The 22,719-nt window shown below is 46.9% G+C and overlaps 1 protein-coding gene across 1 annotated transcript; it reads left to right on the top strand.

Annotated features, from left to right (window-relative positions):
- Positions 1-1,705: 1,705 nt before the first annotated feature.
- LOC136548179 (subtilisin-like protease SBT4.3) lies at positions 1,706-13,255 on the top strand. The gene is made up of 9 exons (XM_066539794.1): positions 1,706-1,807; positions 1,917-2,044; positions 2,239-2,330; positions 9,460-9,697; positions 10,027-10,528; positions 10,640-10,701; positions 10,802-11,032; positions 11,137-11,248; positions 12,231-13,255. Exons 1-9 carry the CDS (start codon positions 1,706-1,708, stop codon positions 13,008-13,010), a joined length of 2,247 nt encoding a protein of 748 aa, XP_066395891.1. The 3' UTR covers positions 13,011-13,255.
- Positions 13,256-22,719: the final 9,464 nt, after the last annotated feature.

Genomic DNA, 22,719 nt, shown 5'->3' with positions numbered 1-22,719 from the left:
GAAAATGCAAAAAAAAACCCAAAAATAATAGCAAATTTTTTTTCAGGGGAGGCCGCCACCGGCCAGCGCCTGTCCGTCTCCATCAAAGTCGCTGCATTTTTTGCGCAAAATTTGTGGCTAATGCGGCCGGCGGGATTTGAACTCACGACCTATCCCTCACGTGTCTGTTGCTCTACCACTACACTACACTGTCACTTGTGTCTAGATTCCGTTATGTATCCTCATATATTATACTAAACCGAGAGTAAATTGCTTGTTTGAGGCCCTAAACGAATTCAAATAAAAAAGTGGTGAACTACAAAGTTTCATAACTTTTCGAGGTCTACAATTTTCATTTAGCAAGTTTTTCCATCCGAGGTCGTTTGAAAAATTTGAATTTCAAATTTGAGAGATTCAAACGTAGTTTTGCATGATAAGATGATTTCAAATCAAAAAGTTATCAACTACATAGTTTCATAACTTTTGGAGATCTACAACTTTCATTTAGGAAGTTTTTCCATCCGAGGTCTTTTGAAAAATTCAAATTTTAAAATTTTCAAATTCAAACGTCGTTTTTGCATGACAAGATGATTTCAAATCAAAATGTTGCCAACTACAAAATTTCATAACTTCTCAAGATCTACAAAGTTTATTTTGGTCATTTGTTCATCCGACATAGTGGTAGTAACATTGTTCACAAATCTTATATATCTCTCTTCTACTTTCATGAAACTAATATGAGAGATATGAGAGAGATGTAGATTTTATGAACAACGTTATTGTCGCTTTGTGAAATGAACAAATGACCAAAATAAACTTTGTAGATCTTGAGAAGTTATACAACTTTGTAGTTGAAAAGTTTTTCATTTGAATTCATTTAGGGCCTCAAAAATTGCTTTGAAAAAATGATTTGCCGAGGGCAAAAAAAAAAATGCACACGGCAAAATGCCTCTTTGCCGAGTGCCAAAACAAACGCACTCGGCAAAGACGGATTCTGCCGAGTGCCAAAAATGGCACTCGGCAAAATACATCTTTGCCGAGTGCCAGAAAAAAGGCACTCGTCAAAGACGCATTTTGGTGAGTGCTGAAAAATGGCACTCGGCAAAATACATCTTTGCCGAGTGCCGAAACAAATACTCGGCAAAGCCATCTTTGTCGAGTGTTTTTTTTTGCTGAGTGTATTTTATTTGGCACTCGGCAAAGACCGTCTTTGTCGAGTGCCCGATAAAATACACTCGGCAAAGCTTCCGGCACTCGGCAAAGTGCCGGTTTCCCGTAGTGATGGACTAGTGATCGATTTGAGAAAAATTAAACCATAGTAGGAAACAACAAAACTGTCATTTATTGCTAGGAAAGTAGGAAACGTGATAGGAACATAATGGAAACAGCTTCCGGTTAAATCCTATTTTAACCCCCTACCCATAGATAGCTCCGAACATATGTTCTAAGAATCTGACATAGGAGTTTACGTGGCATGAAGTAGGCACATGGATCTCTAGCACACGGCTCATGTTATTTCCCGTGTTCCTACTTCTTGTGATCTACACTACAGAACAAATACAAAGCTACGGTCGGAGCGAGCAACGCAACCCTGCAAGCTGTGCAAGTATATATAAACATATGGAGAATCCTACCATCGGATCAGAGTTCATATGCTGAAGCTGAACAAGAACAACCCAAGCTTCTTCATCACGTACGCACGTACGACGAGACAATCGACGACCCAATGGGCCCTCTCAGCATTTGTCTTCTTCTCCTCGCTCTCTTCACTGAGAGAGTGAGCGCCTCTGGATCCATCTTCAGCAGAAGTGGCAGCAACGGAGAGCAGGTCAGACAGATCATCCATCTGTGAGCATGCATATGACTGCTCCTGCATGCTGCATCTACTATAGTAACATGTGATATATTGCGATTGCATTTGCTTGTGAAATGCGCAGGACTACATCGTGTACCTGGGGCACCTGCCCAGCCCAGAATCGGATACGTCATCAGAGCCTGATGAAGGCTTATCTTCCTTAGAAGCTGCTCATCACGACCTGCTTAACCAGGTCCTTGACGACGGCAGGTCTGATAACATATATTCACTTTTTAATTGGACCAGGCCTATATGGTATTTCAGAACAGATCATGCTAGACTTAGTCGTCGCCTTTGTGGGGCGTTGTTTGTCATGGCTGATCACGTTCAGGGATTCTTTCTATAACAAAATAAAACCAAAGTTAGTTGAGTGTAAACCTATGCTTTAATTTGTCTTTTTCCAGCTATGCTTCGGACAGGATCATCCGTAGTTACAAGAGAAGCTTAAATGGCTTCGCAGCCAGGCTAACTGAACAACAGGCAAATAAACTAGCTGGTATGGATCCGCCCCCGCGCCCCCCCCCCCCCCCCCTCTGCGTAGTGGACATCTCCCCATGTTCATCGATAGTTTTTCTTTGAAACATATGTATCTGCTAGCCCACAGGATCACTGGCTCAGGTGAGTCTGCCACTCACCAGTCTTGTCGAGCACCCGCTAGCTGAACTGACCACGAACAAGTATTGTCCGTCCCCACACACTATGGCTAGAGGTTGAAGAAAAGGGAGAACAGAGCATAGACACACACTGTATGAGAAATGGTAAATCTGAACTCTCTTTACTAAGTTGCCTTTATAGTCTATTTATACAACTCTATTCATCTAGTCCTAGTACAGCGCACATGCTGCAACAGTAACTAGATAACACAGTAGGACCGACTTCTGCGTCTGTCCCTACATGTGGCTACAGTGCGGCAGGTGTGCCATTCGGCGCCTGCCTCTACAGCGGCTACAGTACCACAGCAGGGGGCCTTTTCGGCGTCGTCTTCCCTTGCTGTGTGTTCACACAAGGTTGCAGTAAATTATTCTGACAATTCTTCCCCTAATCCTACTGCTATCCCTTGTACTCCCTGCATGTCGATCATCTCCTTTAGCTCCGTGAGTCGAAGACGTCCGAGCGGCTTGGTGAGGACGTCCGCGAGTTGCCGACCAGTTTCGACGAACTCGATAACGATCTGTCCTCCATCGACACAGTCCCTGAGGAAGTGGAACTTCACGTCGATGTGTTTGCTCCGGTCGTGCAGAACCAGATTTTTCGCGAGGGCGATGGCGGGCTGGTTGTCCACCATCAGTGCTGGTGGGTGAGCTTCCACGCCGGTCAGCTCGCCCAGCAGCTGGCGCAGCCACACAACTTGGCACGCCGCTGTTGCCACCGCTACGTACTCTGCCTCGCACGTAGATAGTGCCACCACCTTCTGTTTCAGCGATACCCATGAAATTAGGGCCGACACGAAGAAGACGAGCACGCCAGAGGTGCTCCGTCGTCCGTCGATGTCCTCCGCCATATCTACATTGCTGAACATAGTGAGCTATAGCCTACTCCTGCTAGTCTTGGGAAAGATGATCCCTTGATCCACCGTCCCCTTGACGTAGCGCAGTAGCCGCTTCACCGTAACCCAGTGATCCTTTCTGGAATCCTCCATGAAGCGACTGACGTAGCCCATGGCGAACGCAATGTCCGGCCTTGTGTGGACTAGGTAGCGCAGACCGTCGATGATACTCCAGTAGAGTGTTGCATCCACATTCGCCACGGTGCTGGCCTTCGTCAGCTTCAACCACTCCATCGGAGTCACGCATGGCTTGCACTTAGCCATGTCGCTCCCCTCCAACAGCTTGGAGTCATACGCGCTCTGACCGAGCATGAGTTTCTCCTTCCCCTGTCTCACCTCGATGTCGAGTTAGTAGGAGAGTGCGCTGAGATCACTCATTCGAAAATGAGCCGCCATATCGCGCTTGAAGCCGTTGATGTCCTCCGTGCGCGCGCCAATGACAATCAAGTCATCCACATACACACCACCAACGAGCTCCTCCTTCCCCCATCGCCGCGTGTAGAGCGTGTGCTCGGTTGCGCACCGTTGAAACCCAAACTCACCCAGCGTGGCGTCAAGCTTGACATTCCATGCTCGTGGGGCCTGCCGCAGCTTGTTGAGTGCTTTGCGCAGTCGGAGCACCCTATGCTCCTCTCCCTTGATGGCAAAACCTAGAGGCTGCTTGATGAAGACCGTCTTTGCCAGCTGGCCATTGAGGAAGGCCGATTTAACATCCAAGTGATGGATGCGCTAGTCCTTTGCTGCTGCCAAGGCTAGTAGCAAACGAACCGACTCCATGCGCGCTACTGGTGCAAAGACCTCCTCGAAGTCAATGCCCTCGCGCTAAACAAAGCCTCGGGCGACAAGGCGCGCCTTGTGCTTGACAATGGCGCCGAGCTCGTCCCGCTTGACCGTGTACACCCACTTCAGGCTGATCGGATGGCATCCTGGAGGTGGATCGATGAGCTGCCATGTCTCATTTTCCTCGATCGCCTTCATCTCCTCTAGCATCGCCCGTCGCCAGTTTTCATCCTACTCGGCTAGCGCGAACATGGGTGGTTCCCCTGCACTAACAAGCAGTAGCTCTTGATCATTGAGCAGCCGACCAGCCAATGCTGAGTGTCCTATGCCGCCAACGATGTTGTCCAGCCTGCGGAACCGCACCTCCTCACCTTCATGGAAGGCATCCACGAACTCAGTGATGTCACTTGGAGGTGAGGCGAACTTGATCGGCATCGATGGAGTTCCCTGTTTCGTAGGAGCACTCGGCACAACACCTGGAGTGCTCGGCACCCCAGTTCCAGTGCTCAGCACTATTTTTGGACAACTCGTCACTACTCCTGCAGTGCTCGGCACCACTGTAGGAGCGTTCAGCCTCAGTCTTGGAGTGGTCAGTACCACTGCAAGACCTCTTGGTTCCGCCACGGGAGTGCTCGGCACCCATCCTGTAGTTGTCACCACCATAGCAGAACCTCTCGGCACCACTCCTGGCGTGCTCGGCACTCCTCCCTGAGTGCTTAGCATCCCTCCTAAAGTGCTCGGCATCGCCCCAAGAGTGCTTGGCTCTGCTGCTGGAGTGCTCGGCACCCCTCCTAGAGTACTCGACACCTCTTCCCTAGCTTCTCCACCACTGTGGTTGACCTAGTGCTCGACGATGAAGGTGATGGTGAAGCTGCTAGCTTCCCCCGTGCTCGGACTGGTCTAGTCCCAAGTCGCCTTCTCGTCGAACATGACGTTGCATGAGACAAACACCTTGTCTCCGCGTGGGTTGTAAAGCCAGTACGCCTTGGTACCCTCCGCGTAGCCTAGGAACACCATGGGTGTGCTCTTGTCCTCCAGCTTGGTGAGGTTTGGCTTCGTCTTCCTGATGTGGCCGATGTAGCCGAATGTCTGAAGGAAGGACACACTCGGCTTGCGCCCATACCAAGCTTCTAGCTGCGTCTAGCCCGTCAGGGCTTTGGTCGGAGCGCGGATGAGGATGAACACTGCCGTGGTCACTGCCTCCCCCCAGAACCTTGCTGGCATGCCTTTGGCCTTCATCATGGATCGGGCCATGCCGACCACCATTTGGTTCCATCGCTCCACCACGCCATTCTGTTGAAGCGAGTATGGCGCGGTGTGGTGTCGTACCACACCCTGATCCACGCAGTACGCAACAAACTCCACCAAAGTGAATTCATCGCCACGATCAGTCCTCAACACGTGGTGCTTCTTGCCGCTCTCGGCCTCCGCGCGCATCTTGAACTTCTTGATCACCGCCGCCACTTTGTCCTTGCTCGTCAGGAGTTGCAGCCACATGTACCGACTGCAATCATCCACAAGTAGGAGGAAGTACCACCGACTACCATTTGTAGCTGACGTGATCAGCCCGTAGAGGTTGTTGTGGATGAGCTTGAGAGCATCCTTCGCACGATACTTGGCCACCTTTGGGAATGGTAGCCTCCTCTGCTTCCCGGCCAGGCAGCTGTCACATAGCTCGCCTCCATGTTTGATGTGGGGTAGCCCTTGGACCATCTTCTCTAGCCAACCAAGCGCGGCGAAGCTGAGATGTCCGAACCGGGCATGCCACATCCATGGTTTCTCGGTGTGTCTTGCCGCCAGACACACCAGCTGCTCCACCTTCAGGTCGAGCAGGTACAACCGGTTCAGGGACCTCTTCACCTTGGCAAGAAGTCGCTGCTCCTGGTCCCTGATCCTAAGGACTTCGTCCTTGATCAGTACCTCGCTACCGCGCTCATCCAGCTAACTAATGATGATGATGCTGGAACGCAGCTGCGCGATGTAATATACATGCAATCGGTGCTCCCCGTTCTGGCACCTAAAGATGATGGTGCCACGCCCTTGGATAGCCACCCTTGAGCTGTCACCAAACTTCACTGTACCGGTAACATTATCGTCGAGCTTGGAGAAGGATGCCTTGGAGCCCATCATGTGGTTACTGGCACTAGAGGACATATATCACCACTGCTCCTGGTCGGCGCCCACACGTCCGAGGTGGACTTGGGTGCGTGGTTCGTTGAGGTTGACAGTCTTCAGGGCCTTCCCAGGTCCTTCCACCATCGTCGCTTCTTCCCTCTCCTCAGCCTCGATGTCGTGTAGTGCACAGAACGTCGCCATCAGGATAGTGGCCTCATCCTCATCATCAGCGTGCGCTAGATGAGCTTCAGCCTTCTTCTCCTGCTTGCGATTTGGGCACTCCCATGCCCAATGGCCTATCTTCCCACAACACCGACAGACGTTGGGGTCGACCTGCTTCTTCTCTGAAGAAGCCTTGCCGCAGCGCTTGCCATCGCCACCGCGGCTGGAGGAGGCTGCCTTCCTAGAGTTCCTCCGAGCAGCCCACTCCTCTTCCATCAGCAGCAGTTTGCCGCTGTCCTTCATTGTTGTCGCTTGCTCCAGGCGCTCTTCCACCGCCCACAGATGGCCTGTCACATCTTCAATGGTGAGGGTGGATAACTCCAGCATCGTGTCTATGGAGAGAGCGATCTAGATGTACTTTGCCGGTACGGAGTGGAAGTACTTGGAGACCGCCTCCTCTTCATCGATGGTGATGCCATGGCTCTTCAGCTTGCTGATGAGCGTCTACAGGCGGAGGGAGTAGTTCTCCACCGTTTCACTATCCTTGAACTTGAGGCTGGTGTACTCCTGCTTCAGAAGCTGGGTCGTTGTCTTCTTTGTGCGGTCAGAACCGACGCGCATCGCAGCAATAGCCTTCCACGCCTCCTTAGCCGAGCTCTTCTCCTCCAACGGCTCCCTGTACTCCACCGGTAAAACAACGAGGATAGCCTCTAGTGCTGACATGTCATCTTCCTCATTGTCGGTGCCCTTGTCAACAGCATTCCAGAGCTGTCGGGATCTGAGCTTGACCTTCATGGCCTCCGACCACTCTCCATAGTTGGTGTGAGTCAGCGTTGGCCAATTGGTGCCGCTGACCTCCGGCACCATGCGAACAACGACCTCCGGTCGTGGCTGGGCAGCCACAGCAGTGCCACTGCTGTCACCCATCTCCGAACCGCCCGTCATCGCTAGCGGTTAGTCTGACGACGACGCTTGTATGGTTCTGATACCACTTGTTAGCCCACAGGATCACCAGCTCAGGTGAGTCTGCCACTCACCAGTCTTACCGAGCACCCGATAGTGTTGCCGAGTACCCACTAGCTGAGCCGACCACGAACAAGCGTTGTTCGTCCCCACACACTATGGCTAGAGGTTGAAGAAGAGGGAGAACAGAGCATGCACACACAGTACAAGAGACCAGCGTTGGCCGAAGCCCTATATGGGAGATGGCAAATCTGAACTCTCTTTACTGAGTTGCCTTTGTAATATATTTATACAACTCTATCTATCTAGTCCAAGTACAGCGCACATGCTGCAACAGTAACTAGATAACACAGCAGGACTGACTTCTACGCCTATCCCTGTATGTGGCTACAGTGCGGCAGGTGAGCCATTCGGTGCCTGCCTCTACAGCGGCTACAGTACCACAGCAGGGGGCCTTTTCAGCGCCGCCTTCCCTTGCTGTGTGTTCACACAAGGATGCAGTAGATTATTCTAACATTATCTATATAGATACATTATTTAAAATGCAAAAATCAACGGCACCAATCAGGTTAATTTACTGACCAGGGAGCTAGTAAACAAAAATCAATAATTTCTGTGGGACATGCATATATCTGACTATCACTAGTTACAAACTCTTTTCAACCCTCCACATTAATCCTTGAAAAAAGCTAGATAGATCGTAAAAGATCTATAAAAAAACAGGGACATCTCACCATCAGGTTGGTAGGCTCTAATGTCATCTAACAATAGTAATACTAATTGGATATATTTTATTATTTATTTAGAGAATTATCTACCTCTTCTATTATGAAAGTAGTACAAAGAAACTCCCTAAACATTTGTGTAAACAACCCACGTCTGACATTATAATAATTTACGTTACCCCCAATCTTCATCTAAATATGCACCAATGAAGTTATGAAAAATAATCTAAACAGATCCTTAAATTTTGCATATAAATTACCCGCCTTTGACACTATTAACCTAAAGTAACCCGAAATCTATATATGAATTATATTACCCATTACTTTCATTATAAGAAATATCACAAAGTACTCCTACATCTATTTGGATATGATATACTTTTGCCGTTGTTAATGGTTGCACAAAACATAGTCATGCCAGCAAGAGTAACCCCAAAAGAAGAGACTTAAGCTTAGGGATGTACATGTGCAAGAACACGATGAGACATACCATTTTGAATGGAAAAGAGCACGATGAGACATGCCCAAATGGGTTGGGTCCATCCAGTAGAGCTAGGCATGGTCCTAAAGCCCAGGCCTAGCCTAGCATGGCCCGACGGAAAGGGCAAGTGTTTGTCTGGCCTGATGCATAGAATCGTGCTTCTGACAGCCACCTGGCCCGTAGTGCTAGCACGAGAACGGCACAACCAATGACCGGTCCGATCCCTCCTTATAACTCTAGACATATATAAAATATGAATCATCACCACCCTCCACTGATGTCTGGGACAACAACCCACCACGATTCACCATGCTCTGCTACTGCTATAATACTAGGCTGCACGGGCCCGCTGGGCTGCCGTGTTTGTTATGCTGACACAACACAACTAGGAGGTAGTAGGGTCACCTTGGCCAGTGGCGGATGCACGATGCGGGATAAGGGGGGGCTAAAACAATAGAGATGTTGATTTGCATGAAGATTTAATGGTGAAATCAAGCTTTTGCTACAGTAATTAGGCTTGAAATCAAGAAATTAGGGGGGCTAGAGCCCCCCCAGCCCCCCTGTGGATCCGCCGCTGACCTTGGCTGAGAAGTCAATACAACGGTCCAACAAAGCAAACACGAAAAAATTATTGTGTCTAATGGTGCACATCTAATAGTACTAGTGCCCTGCTACATCTATATAAGAGGCAAAGATCATACGGAGGTGTTTGGTAGAGCTCGACACAGCTCCAGATCCTGAAAAACTGATTCGCTCCCAATGTTTCAAGCCAAACGCCTCAGCTCTGTGAACTCGAGAAATGGATGATCTCAATTACTCAATTCTTGACTTGTTGGCTATACAATATATTCAGACATGGAGGGAGTCGTCTCAGTCTTCCCAAGCAGAACTCATGAGCTCCAAACCACAAGATCGTGGGACTTTTTGGGCTTACCTCAACCACCGCAGGAAGAGCTAGCCTTGGAGGGCGACGTCATCATCGGCATGTTCGACACGGGTATATGGCTGGACTCCCCGTCCTTCTCCGACGAGGGCTTTGGCCCGCCGCCAAGCAGGTGGAAGGGCATCTGCCAAAACTTCACGTGTAACAAGTACGCAAAATATCCATTTAATAACGGTTTTATCGAAAACAGAAAAAATCTTAATTAATTATATATGCACATAAACATTATTGAAGAAACACAAATATTTGGATATATGTATAAGATTTAGGAGAGTCCATTATTTAATATTCATTATATCCATTGTTGCGATCAACATTATTCAGTATTCAACGGTTTAATAATTATTTAATGGTTTATTACAGTTAACAATAGTGTGGCAGTATACTTTTTGAAAAGCTATAACTAATAACGGGCTATTTAGAACCAAGATTTTGTGCGACCTGAACTTAGGTATTAAAGTATCTCCTGGCCGCCAGTAAAGTTATCGGCGCTCGGGCATATCAAAATGGGGTGACTGGCTTGTCGCCGCTGGACGAGATGGGCCACGGGAGCCACACGGCGTCCACCGTGGCCGGCCGGGCGGTGGGCAACGTCAGCTTCGGCGGCCTGGCCGTCGGCGTGGCCCGCGGAGCCGTGCCGGGCGCCAGGCTCGCCGTCTACAAGGTGTGCTGGGATGACGGGGGCTGCCTGGACATGGACATCCTGGCTGCGTTCGACGACGCCATCGCGGACGGCGTCGACGTCATCTCCTTCTCCATCGTGACCAGGTTCCCTTTCTACTACTTCAAGAGCCCGCAGGCCATCGGGTCGTTCCACGCCATGAGGCACGGCGTGGTCACGTCTGCATCGGCCGGCAACTCTGGGCTCAGCGGCGGCCGCGTCTGCAACGTCGCGCCGTGGATGCTGTCCGTCGCCGCCAGCAGCATCGACCGCCGGTTCGTCGACAGGGTCGTGCTGGGAAACGGCAAGACCATAGTGGTCAGCGTTGGAACCGAGCAGCAGTCTATAACATTCGAGTTTCCAAACCATGCATGCATGGCTGATGGCTCAACAACTAACACGAACATGAATTACTTAATTTTCACGCAGGGATCATCCGTAAACACCTTCCCGCCGGTGAACAATGTGACACTGGCATTCCCCATCGATGGGTAATGCGAGGACAATGAACACTGCTATGTTGTTTACGAGACACACATACAAGAAATAGATATAGATTAGCACTCACGGTTTCTTTGATTTGAACTGCAGTTCTTGTGGTCCAGATGATCTCGTCGGAGATTCATACAAAGGGAAGATCCTACTCTGCCCGGTCGAGGACGGCTTTCGAACCAATATATCTGCAGGTCCGCTCTTGGCTGGCGCAGCAGGAGCCATCGCTGCTGGCATAGCACCAGATGCCGCCTTCATCTATCCATTACCCGCGCTCGTGGTATCTGAGAGCCAGTTCGATGAAATCTTGGCCTATGCCAACAGCACGAGGTGAGTTCTTTGGCCGCGCCATAGCTTGTTCTCTGATGAACTGCATGCTAGTAGTACTCACGCATGACACATTGGCGTTATTAATTCTTTGGCCTGATTTTCAGCGACCCTGTGGGTACCATAGAAAGAACCTACACGATGGGAAACGCACAAGCTCCAATTGCCGCCTCTTTCTCTTCTCCTGGCCCAAACCTGGTCACTCCTGAGATCCTCAAGGTCATTCCATCAGCTCGTAATCTATATGAAGTAACTAGTTGCATACTTGCATTATCCCGTGTGCATTAATAATAATTTGTGAGCGCAGAGGGGCAGCAGAAACGTCGAAATTAGCAAGCTAATTACTTACAAACATTTCATCGAACACCTTATGTGCATACTAGAAAACAGCCTCATAGGATCAATTCTTCAAACATATTGTTGTGCAAACATCACAGTAAGGAATATACATGCAAGGATCAGCTAACTAACACATCTATCCCCATCATCAACATATCAAAAAACACATGTATGCCTCATATGCCAACTCAACATACACCATAAACTTGGACAAAATGACACAATAGCAAAGCAAGATATGAACCAATAAACAAATATGGCAAGATAAATACTGAATCACAAGTAGACACCAAGATTTAAGTGGACACCCCTTGCGGGAAAAAATCACGGGCAGCGACAGGCAAAGCAATCCATTATGAAGATTAAGATACAAGAGGTGGGAGCCAACAAGCTTAGGAGAGGCTCCGATCCAAATCCCAACCGATTTCACTCTCTAATGGATAGATTTGGTAGATTAAATCCTCACCCCTCAAATCTCCTCTCTCCCTCGACCCCCAAAGGGGAAGAACAAACACCACGCACAAAGAGGATCTCTGGTAGCCCTTTTAGGCCGAAGTGGGCACTTTGTGCAAGACCCCTCAAAGTTGTAGATTACCACAATTAAATCCTTAGACACCTAACCAAAAATATAAGCAACATTTTGCATAACGTAGTTGGTCAAATGAGCCTCAAGATGGTGTCAATGGGAGCTGCAACATCACATAATTTAAAGAGAGATATTGTTACAAATTTTCATGGATAGTAGTTAGTTAGTACCCACGGCAAACCAAAAAATACAAACCCCGTACCTTTAATCTGTCTATATGTTATATTGTTCATTTTCTAACACGAGATGAGTACGGTATCTATGGTCCATCTACAGCCTGATCTATCTGCACCGGGAGTGGACATCATAGCCGCTTGGTCTCCACTGTCACCGCCGTCGGACGATCCCAAAGATCAAAGGAGGGTCCAGTACAGTATTAACACTGGCACATCCATGTCGTGCCCACATGCAAGCGGCGCCGCAGCCTATGTCAAGTCCGTCCACCGTGACTGGTCTACGGCGATGATCATGTCTGCTCTCATCACTACAGCCACTCCAATGAACACGCCGGGCAATGCCGGAACAAATGACCTCAAGTACGGCGCCGGGCAGCTCAACCCAACCAAGGCACGCGACCCAGGGCTCGTGTACGACGCGTCGGAAGGCGACTACATCGCCATGCTGTGCACGCAGGGGTACAACGCCACGCAGCTCGCGCTCATCGTCGGCTCCAACACCACAGCCTGCTCCAATGGCTCTACCTCGACAGCGGCCGCCTCCGCTGGTGACCTCAACTATCCGAGCATGGCTGCCCGAGTGGAGCCTGGGAAGAACTTCAGCTTGGCCTTCCCACGGACCGTCACCAACGTCGGAGCAGGGGTGGCCGCCGTGTATGACATGAAGGTAATTTTTACGGATCCAGCGGATAACCTCGCGGTTGCTGTTGCGCCGTGCAGGCTGGAGTTCAACGCGCAGACACCGAAGGTCTCGTTCACCGTGACGGTGTCCGGCATGGTGCCCGTGGCTGGCCAGGTCATCTCGGCAGCTGTCGTGTGGTCTGACAACGAGCACGAAGTGAGGAGCCCAGTGGTGGTGTACACAGACTCTGATGATTGATGAAGATGACAGGTTTAGACAGTGAAGGAGTCGTCCAACAAATGGCAGAGATGTCTAGCTTAGGGTTTAAGAGAATAAATTCTACTTGTTCCATGGAATTTGATTACAAATTCCTGCTGTTCATGAGTAAGCTCTAAACAGTGAAAAAATCATGTGAAAGCGTCATCAAAAGATGCACACTGTGAAAAATTTGATGCTTTTCTAGTTGAGAAAGTGAACTATTCAACTTTCTGGATAAGTTGGCATATCAGGGGATTATATTTTGTCATTGCTCAACTAATATAAGAATCATGAACGCAACCACTAGTTGTAAACATTATTTTCTTATAATACAGATTCGTCCTTCAGTAAGAATCATGAATGGAACTTGAAACATCATATTGCAGCTCCGACGTTGATGCTGCATTGTTCTTTAGTTTTTCGAATGCTTATTTTTTACATCATAACCAGTCTGCCAAAAATTATTAAATTTCACAAACCTATAATATTGAAACTCCCTTTTATTATAAGTCAGGTGCCTAAACTTTATGATTGTTTCAGGTCATATATATGTGCAAGATACTTTGCTTTTATGTTGCATATGTTGTTGGCCGTTGTTACATGTTATAGATATTTCTTTTCGATGTTGCAGACAAAAAGAGCATCAACATATTGAGCTCCCATATTAACGTTGTAGATGTTGCTATTCGGTGTTGTAGAAAATTGTGTAACATGATGCATATCCAGAGAGCGTCCTACGGCGCATTCAGATGAAAGTCCATCCGCCCAAGATCACGGGTTGCATTCTCCTGGTGACGAAGATGTTGGTGTGGTGGCACAAACTCGTCAAGGGCCTCTTCAGCAGGCCTCTTGCCACTCTCCATATCTTTGAGCCTATTAGAAAGAAAATCGCACCAAAGGCACAGAAGGTTTGGGACGAAGCAGGTTGTTTTTCGATCCACAACCATGGCCCGTATATATAGCCCGGGAGATGAGAAGATAGACTTCGTCAAGGGTATGGGATTGAAGTCAGTTATGGGAACGGATCAACACTCCGGAAATTCAGGGAACGGTTCATGGAAGCACAACGGATTCGGACTTATTGCTTCCCATAAATTACAGATACCGTGGGATTGATACAAAAGTTTACATTAACCGACGATCAGCCCACTAAGACTTCCTTGGATGAAGGGAGTCTGGATCCCCACAAGGCCGAAGGTCATCATGGACCGAGTCATATCGGCCCGCTGATAGAAGTAGCATCAGGGGAGAGAAAAGGCCGCCTGCTAAAAAGATGCCCATATATCCAACCGATTTCTTGGCATGAGCACTTGATATAGTGAACAAGGGGAAGGTGTCCACACATTTAAACCCTTGCAAACACTAGAACAACTTTGCGCTGATGGTGAGAAAACTCAGGTGACATCACAAGCATTGTTCTAACCACAGCAGCTGATCCTCTTGCTCGACAAGGCGCTGAAATAAGCGACACAATCACCCTATACACAAGAATTCTTCTAACCACTCAAGTCCCTCATAGTGAGGAATTAGACCATGAAGGGTCTAGTAGAGCCAAGGGCACTCGAGGAAGCAAGCAGAAGGGAAACATAACTAATTCGTTGGGTTGCTCTCACCGGGGTCGGATAGGCATTTATAGTCGGTCTAGAAGATTGAATCCAAGCGCCTGTGAAGCAATAGTACTCTCATGAAGCTTTAAAGTGTGGGCTTATAAGCAGGCAAGGACGTTGGTGAAGGTGACAGATAGTAGGCCCCAGGTCAAGGTTCTCTACCAGTGACCACGGACCCATCGAGAGTACAGGCATGGTAATTTTGGAATAAAATTACTTTTATTCCAAAATTAGGGGGCATGTGTTTACACCAAAATTTGGGAGAGAAGAACGTGGGAACTTGAAGCTTCCAAGGTTGTGTCATCAAGGAATCGATTGTATAAGGATCGATATCAGCTAATTCAGATGCGGTACTAGGATCGGGTCTCTTCGGATGACATCAGCAAATAACGTCAATGAGCTATGGTTGGCGTCGGGAAAAACATGTCGGACTCTACAAAAAGAGAAAGATTAGGGTCTAAGGTATCTTAAGTTATGAATGTTTTCTCTTATACCAAAGATCGTAATGAGTCGTACTTGAGTAGGATTCATGTTTAGGTTCCAGGTATAAATATTGGACCCCGGCTATTGTAACGATCACCAATCAATCAATACCAATTACTTTTTTGGTTTCACGCCAACCCTTAGGAGTAGGAGTACTGTAGATCTCGGTGAGTTCTTCAACAAGCAGGGTTGCATCGATCTGGTCGACCTCCGGCTTGTATGTAAGTACCGTCATGGCTTATACTATTGTTTGTAAGGCTACATCGGTCTGGCCGACCTCTTACGAGCTCTAGTATAAGTTAGTTATCGATCTTTATCTAGTTCAAGTATGGCTGCATCAGTTAAGTTTGACATCCTTTTAGTCCATCGTTTATTTTGTCACATTGCGATGATCCTTACTTTAAACAACGGATTATGTTTTATCGGCCGTTCTACTTCAATCTTGATCGTGCATAGTACGCGGCTAAGACATGTCTGATCTTGAGAATGTTTATTAGCTAGTTGAATTTGGTCTATAGCTCGCTATTATGGCTCAATGATCCGGTCGATCCCCACTGTTAGCACTTTAAATCGGAGGATGCTAGCTAGTAGATTTGCTTTCGACCAGGCATGGCCTTGGCTGTTTGCTATGCCTGCATCGGTTAAATAGCCAATTGCCTGTACTTTAACGCTTATAGTGAGTCTTCATGATTCTGTTAAATGTGAATAGATTTGTTTATTTTAAAGGTTTGATTTGTTGTCTTTATCATGGCTACCATCGATCCGGTCGAACCCCACTGTTAAGGATAACAAGTTAGGTCGGATGAGTTCATATTGAATAGTCGATTGTTCACATGTTGTAATCCCTTTTCTACCTGAATCGGTTATTTTAGCCAACTCACCTATGCTTTCACAGATATGGCATGCTTTCATGAATATGTTGAAGTATGGTCGGTTCTATGGGTTTTCTGGTTCTAGACTATCATCATCGTCATAGCTGCATCGATCTGGTCGAACCTCACTATTGACGGTAATAGATTAGATCTAGACGGTTCGTAGATCTGTCTATATCAAACAGTCGATTGGTTGCGTGGCATATCCCTTTTCACCGGATTCATTGGCTCTACCAACATATTGATCAAATCTAATTTAGCCAGTGATGTATCTTTGACACATACATGTTAACAGCTCAAGGGAAAGGATTATTAAAACTAGGTGCATTGCATTCGTTACTATAAAATCAATCATGACCCGTGAGCTTTATAGTTCTTAATAGTCAATTTCTCCTCGTATCGATTGTTTTAGTCGATTTTCCCATCTGGCCGCTCCCAAAGCGGCACACTTGGAACTATCTGGGCAAAACCGGCATGTTCCACCTTAAATTACTGATAAATTTTCTCTCATTGTCAATTGCAGGTCAAATTGACTAGCACGCCCTTAGGAATTTGCAGGATCGATTGCTCCTGCGTTGAAGCCAGGCAGATCTCTAGATCATTTCGGCTTGCTGCGTGTCCACACGGCGCGGCTACCTTGTTTTCGTGCCAACACCCACACGCCAGCGAGAGAGAGGGAGAGGAGGGGAGGCGGGTGTGAGATGGGTCGGGCATGGCATCAGGCCGGCCTAGTCACGGGAGAGGGAGGAAGAGGGAGAGGAGTGGGCTACTGCTGCTGTCGTGGGCTGAGGGGAGGGAAATGAGCCCAGTGCTCATTTCTCTATTTCCTTTTTTCTTTTTCCTAGATTTCCTATGCTATGTTTAAATGCATTTTGAAATAAAATTTGAATATGAATGCATGCAAGGTGTACCACCATATGTTCAACAAGTAAGCAAACACTCAATCACACAACTCTACATCTATAGTTTTTACTCATATGTTGATCTATTTATGTTAATTACTTGGTTAATTAACTATGTGTGTGGGTTTCTATGCAAAGTTTTAAAAAGTTCATATTTTTAGTGGTTTTTGAATTAGGTCAAAATTCAGGGTATTACAAACCTACCGCTTAAAAAGAATCTCATCCTAGAGATTCGAACTAATCCTCAAATAGATAGGAAAATTCTTTCTTAAGATTACCTTCTCTTTCCCATGTGGCTTCTGCCTTAGTATGATTACTCCATTGTACCCGACAAAATCTTGTTGTTGTCCTTCTTGTTTGTCAAGTGGCAACATCCAATATCCTAACTGGTCTTTCTTGATACTGTAAATCCAGTTGTAAATCCATGGCTTCCATAGGTGCTTGCTGTTCTGGTACCCTCAAGCATTTCTTTAGTTGAGACACATGTGACGATGTTTTACCACCGATAGCCTGCCACGGGGGTACCCGGGACAGTTGTTCGGGCTTCGGCGAATAGCAGAATTCGGCGGTTACGCAAAGAGACTCACGATTTATACTGGTTTAGGCCATCGACTTGGTCGAGTAATAACCTTACGTCTAGTTTTGGCGTTAGCCTGTTTGCGTTGTATTGCTTTGAGTATCGGGTATGCGTTCTCTTCTTACAATGGGTACCCTCACTAGCCCTTTATAGTCCAGGCGCTGAGAGGCGTTGTTTGTGTCCTATTCGGATACATGGTCAGAGTCCTAAGCTACGCTTCGGGCGCCTTTCCTTGTATAGTTTGAGTTGGAGTTTTGGTTTTGCACGTTGCTTTGCTCCGCGTTCTTCTTGGCGATTGGGCTGTAGGCCTTGTTACCAAGGTCTACCTCCCTGCAGTATGGTCCATGGGGGCCCATAGGGTTCCCCATCAACAAGCCCCCGAGCATTTCATGATTGAGCTTCAAGGGCCGAGTTATTGTAGTCTTGATCCAGGTCCTTCTTGAAGTGAAATCTTGAGATGGTCTTTTTTATTCTTCTTTTGGCTGATGTGCACTTTTGCTTGATGTCCTTTGGGTTCTTTTTCCTTTGAGTGCAGCGAGTGCAATTTTGAGTGTAGCCCTGAAGCCTTCTGTTTTTTGGTACAAAAAGCTAGAGGGTCAAAAAATTTGAAAATATGTTTTTCTGTGGTAGGTACTTGCAGCCCCCGAGCCTTCTCCAGGTTCTTTTCTATTGAAAAGAAACCGGAAGAAGGGTCTCGATTTGTACTCCTTTGGTCTTTGTCTTTTGCTGGTCACGGATGGGTCTTGTATAGCCATGAGTGAGTGTCTTCTTTTACTTTTTGTCAGGAATCTTGCTTTGGGTACTATTCGCCTTTGTTGCTTTGCTCTTTTGTTCTTTTCCTCTTTCTTTCTTGTGATCTTTAGCCTTGTTTACCTCTGGTTTGCTATAAATACCTTCTTTGTTGGTTGTGGTTCTTCCTTGAGTAGGAAATTTCTTCTTCAATTCTTTCTTCATTCGTAGATATGCTGGTGTGTGAGGTTGAGCAGCCCCCGGGCTTATGCTTGCTTGGTAATGAACATGCTTCTCTATTTGTTCTTCTCCATTCGGGCTGCCGCTACTAGGTTCCTTGTTGCAATATTTAAGAATCTTGTCTCTATCTTATGTCTGAGTTTATCCTTTCCTGTTTGGCCGTCTGTAACCTTTGTATTTGTCTTCGATCAATGAGATTTATAATTTTTCTCCATCCGAATTCTTTTTCAACTGTAATCCTTTGACACTGTAATTTTGTATGTGATCCTTCACACGTCTCTAAGTTGTTTGTTCGGCTGCTTATTGCTGCTGTCATTCTGGTTGTTGGAGAATTCAATGTGTCTTCACGGGTTGTATTGCTGCTGTGGAATATTCTCTAGGATATGCTTTATCTTGTACTGTGGTTGTTCTGGGTATGTACTGTTCCTTCGTGATGGTCTAGTCACATCTGATTTTTTACTAAAGTCCTGGCTCTGCAGTGGTTCACATGGTTGTCCTTTTGGAGTTCTTTTTTCTTCCATGAGTCTGGCATATGTGCATCTGAGTTGTGCTATAAATATGGACTATTGCTGATACCCTGCTGTGTAGTTTCTTCTTCTTCTTTTTGTAGTCATGGATATTATAGTTTGGGAGCTCGACGAGCCCCCGGGCCTGTTCTCTTGTGATAGAGACTAGTAGCAGGCTAGTCTCGAGGTGGTATTTAGCTGTAAGGGATATTGAGGCAAATGGTGTAGGACTTATGATGTGAGTGATGAATGTTGCGTTGCCTCATCTTCCAGTGCCTGCCCTTTCTTTTTTGTTCTTCTTACAGTGATGATTGGCGCGTGTTCTGGCTTGTTCTTCGACAGTCCATTGTAGATCAGCCATTATTCAGTCTTCTGTTGTGCCATTTAGGTTTAGTCCAATACAGATCAGCACGTGTTGAGAGATGGTGCTGGGTTCTTCCATATTGACATGGTTGTCGTTGTCGATCTTGGATGACTTGTGGGTGCCTTCTCTGTCACCTATAGCAATCTTGGATGTGCGCCTTTCCTTTGGAGAAAAGTACGTTCGAGTTGTTTTATCCTGCCTGGTAATATCGAATCTTGGTTCGAGGGTTGCAACCTCGTGCAGAATGATTTCCTTTGCTTTCTTCGTCGAATTCATTAGATCTTGTATTCTGTTGTAATCTCAATGTACCGTTGATGAAATGAAAAAATATTCCTTTCTGCTCTGTGACCGAGTTGTTTATTGATGTGGCCGAGCTCTTTTGTATGTTTGTACTGTGGTGTTTTGTCATGACTGACTTGTTGCATCCTTCTTTCCTGGTCACCTCCTTGTGAATGTGTTAATTCATCATGTATCCGTTATAGTCTGAACGGACCATTGCCTTTTCGTTTTGTGTGCACGGTAATTGTGGAACGGTAACTTTGAAGGGCCTCTTCAGGCAATCCGTGTGATTTTGGGCCTCGTGGGCCGCGTATTTTTCTTGTATAAAGATAACTGCTCTATTACTGTTGGCTTAACTTGCCTTTGCAGTAAAAAATTCCCCAATCTCAGCCAAAACTCTAGCTCCGTTGTGCCTTCGATCTCCTGCTATTTCCATCCAAATCTTGTCTTTGTTTTTCTGAGATGGTGGCAAAGAACAAGAGCAAGAATAAGGGCAAATCTATCGACGAGGAGGCGTCGCTCAAGGTGATCGAGAACACCGAATTTGTTGCGATGCGGAAAATGCAGAGGCAACTCCCCAAGCCGTCGACTTCGGAGGCGGAGTTGGATCTGCTTGTTGCTCATGGCCTTCTTCAGGAGAAATGTCTCTCTAATTTCTTTGGTCCTGGTGAGCATGATGTCCCTTCTCCCACTCCAAATCAATCTGTTCTTTTTGTTCCTTTTGTGCGGGCGGGGCTCTGTTATCCCCCGTCCGATTTCTTGCTTGAGTTTCTTGGATCCTATGGGATTCAAATCCATCATCTTACCCCTAACGGGGTTCTTTTTCTTTCTACCTTCATGCATTTTTGCGAAGTTTTCGTTGGAATTCCTCCAAATCTTCTTCTTTTTCGTCATTTTTTCCGTGTGCGTTTGTCAAACGGAAATAATAGTCCTTTTCTCAGCTGCTGCCTTATCCAATCCCATCAGGGAGTTTCTTTCCCTTCTCTTACCCTTTCTGATTCTGTCAAGAATTGGGCGGAGAAGTGGTTTTATATTTCAAAACCTGCTCTTTCCTTTTCTCATGATCTTTCTGTTCTTCCCATTCCCCTCTCTATTTGGAAAGATAAAATCTCTTCTGTTGAGCGTGCTGCTCTGAAGCCTATACTCGCTTGAGTTGCAGTGCTTAAACAGGCAAGCTTAAGTGGCAATTGTATAGTTGCCAGTTTCTTGCGTCGCTGGGTGCAACCTCTTATGTAGAGGGTGCATTACGACTTTGAATATACTAGGCCCTCAGATCCTTCCCGACTTGTTCCTGATGTCGAGTTGCCTGAGGAGGTCATTCTTGAACGCCTGGGGCGTATTCTGGGTGGGGTCTCTGTGATGCCTGCTCATGTTGAAGAGTATGATGCTGCTCATCCTCCTCCTGAGGTAAGTGGTAATCTCCTCTGAGTTCTTTTGGATTTTTGTAATTCGTATTTTGTTTGACTTTTTTCTTCTTCTCTTGTAGGGTTTTGGTCGGGCTTTTAAGCTTGAGATAGCTGTTGCTGGTGGTGGTGGGGCTGTTGTTGAAGAGCCCGCCGAAGAAGGAGATGAAGATGATGATGTTGTTGCCGGTCCTGTGGTAGTTGCTGCTACCGGTCTAGGTTCTTCTTCTGCCTGGTTGATTACTAGCTTGTTTGAAGGTCACCACTCCTACGTTGAGTATGTTCCTGATCCTCGAATTGCTCAATATATCTTGTCATCCAGGAAGCGGAAGTCAGAGGTTGCTGCTAAGCATATTTTACCCAAGAGGCAACGTTCAATTCGTCAGATTGCCTCAACAGGTAATGTTCTCGTAGGTGAGCTTGTGCTTTCTCCTGTGTTGTTTTTGCCTCTGTCTTTTGGTTTGCTTTGTTTTACTGATCCCAGCTTTTGTTGTCTTGATAGAAGGCCGGTCTGTTGTATTGAGAGAGGTGGAGACTAAGGATGAGGTCCCCTTGATCACTCGACCGTAAGTCTTCCGCTGTAAATTTTCTTGTGCTTGTCTTTTTGCTCTTTTCCTCAATAACTGAATTGCTTTTTTCATTATAGTCAGAAACCGGCACCTTGTGCCCCTTCTATGACAGTTGTATCTGCTTCTGTCTTGGAGGCCCTCCCAATCCCCTCCTTTGAGGTGGTTGAGGATGATTTGTTCGATGTGCCTCTTCCGAATCTTGGCTTCTCAGGGGTGGCTGGAAACTTTAAGAAGGTTATCAAGTAAGTATATTTATCTTGTCTTCTGATTCGCCATTTTTGCTTTTGTCACTGACTGGCTTGAGCTCTTTTTTCGAATGTAGGCCTTTAGAGGATACTTCTTCTTCCCTGGCTCTTGATGCTGGTGGACCTCTACAAGATTTTACTGCTGGTAAGTTATTTTCCCGTTTATGCTTGCTTTCTTGGTTTTTTCTTTTTTGTCTGACGGGTTGTTTTCTTTGTAGCTTCTCTTCCACGTATTGCCTCTCCTGCTCCGCATGTTGAGGAGGAGGCTATTGGAACTCCGGTGTCTCCTCCAATGGAGCACCGAGTTGAAGTGAACTTAGGCAGCCCTTTTGCTGCTCCTATTCTGTCGATCGGGTTGTCCCTGTTGGACAACCTCGAAGCAGCTGCTCCGGAGGATGCAGTGAATGGGGAGCCGGCTGATAATAATCCTTCGTCTATTGCTGCTGTGGATGCTGCTGGTACTTCTAGTGTCAGACAGCCTTTGACTTCTACTCCAAGTACTCTCCTATTAACTCAGGGTGGGGAGCAGTTGGTCCAACTCGGTCATGTTGAGCGGCTGTCTGAGTTGGTTTCTTTGTGGGAGAATTTCTTAGGCGCGTATGGCGCCAAACTCAAGGTATTCGAGTTCTTTTTAACTTTCGATATTGGTTTTTTCTGCTGCTGTCTCACATATTTTTGCTTTGCAGTCTTTATTTCAAGATCAAGATGTCTTGTTCAGTCCTCATGAGGCGCAATTTACTGCCATTGCTGAAGCCAATTTGAAAAGAAAGGAAGATGAGCTGGCTCGAACTGAAGTTGTCCTGACTTATGAGAAGGCGCAGCGTGCTCTGATGGAGTCCACCCTCAATGCTAAGGTGCTTGAGGCTGAGAAGGTGCGCAACTCATCTTTGCAGGCTGTTACTGCTGCTCAGAATGAGGTCTCCGCGTTGAAGA

This window comes from Miscanthus floridulus, chromosome 4, assembly GCF_019320115.1.
Source record: "Miscanthus floridulus cultivar M001 chromosome 4, ASM1932011v1, whole genome shotgun sequence".
NCBI classification, from domain to species: domain Eukaryota; kingdom Viridiplantae; phylum Streptophyta; class Magnoliopsida; order Poales; family Poaceae; genus Miscanthus; species Miscanthus floridulus.
Note: the sequence above shows the minus strand (reverse complement) of the source record. Positions and strands in the feature narration are given on the sequence as shown.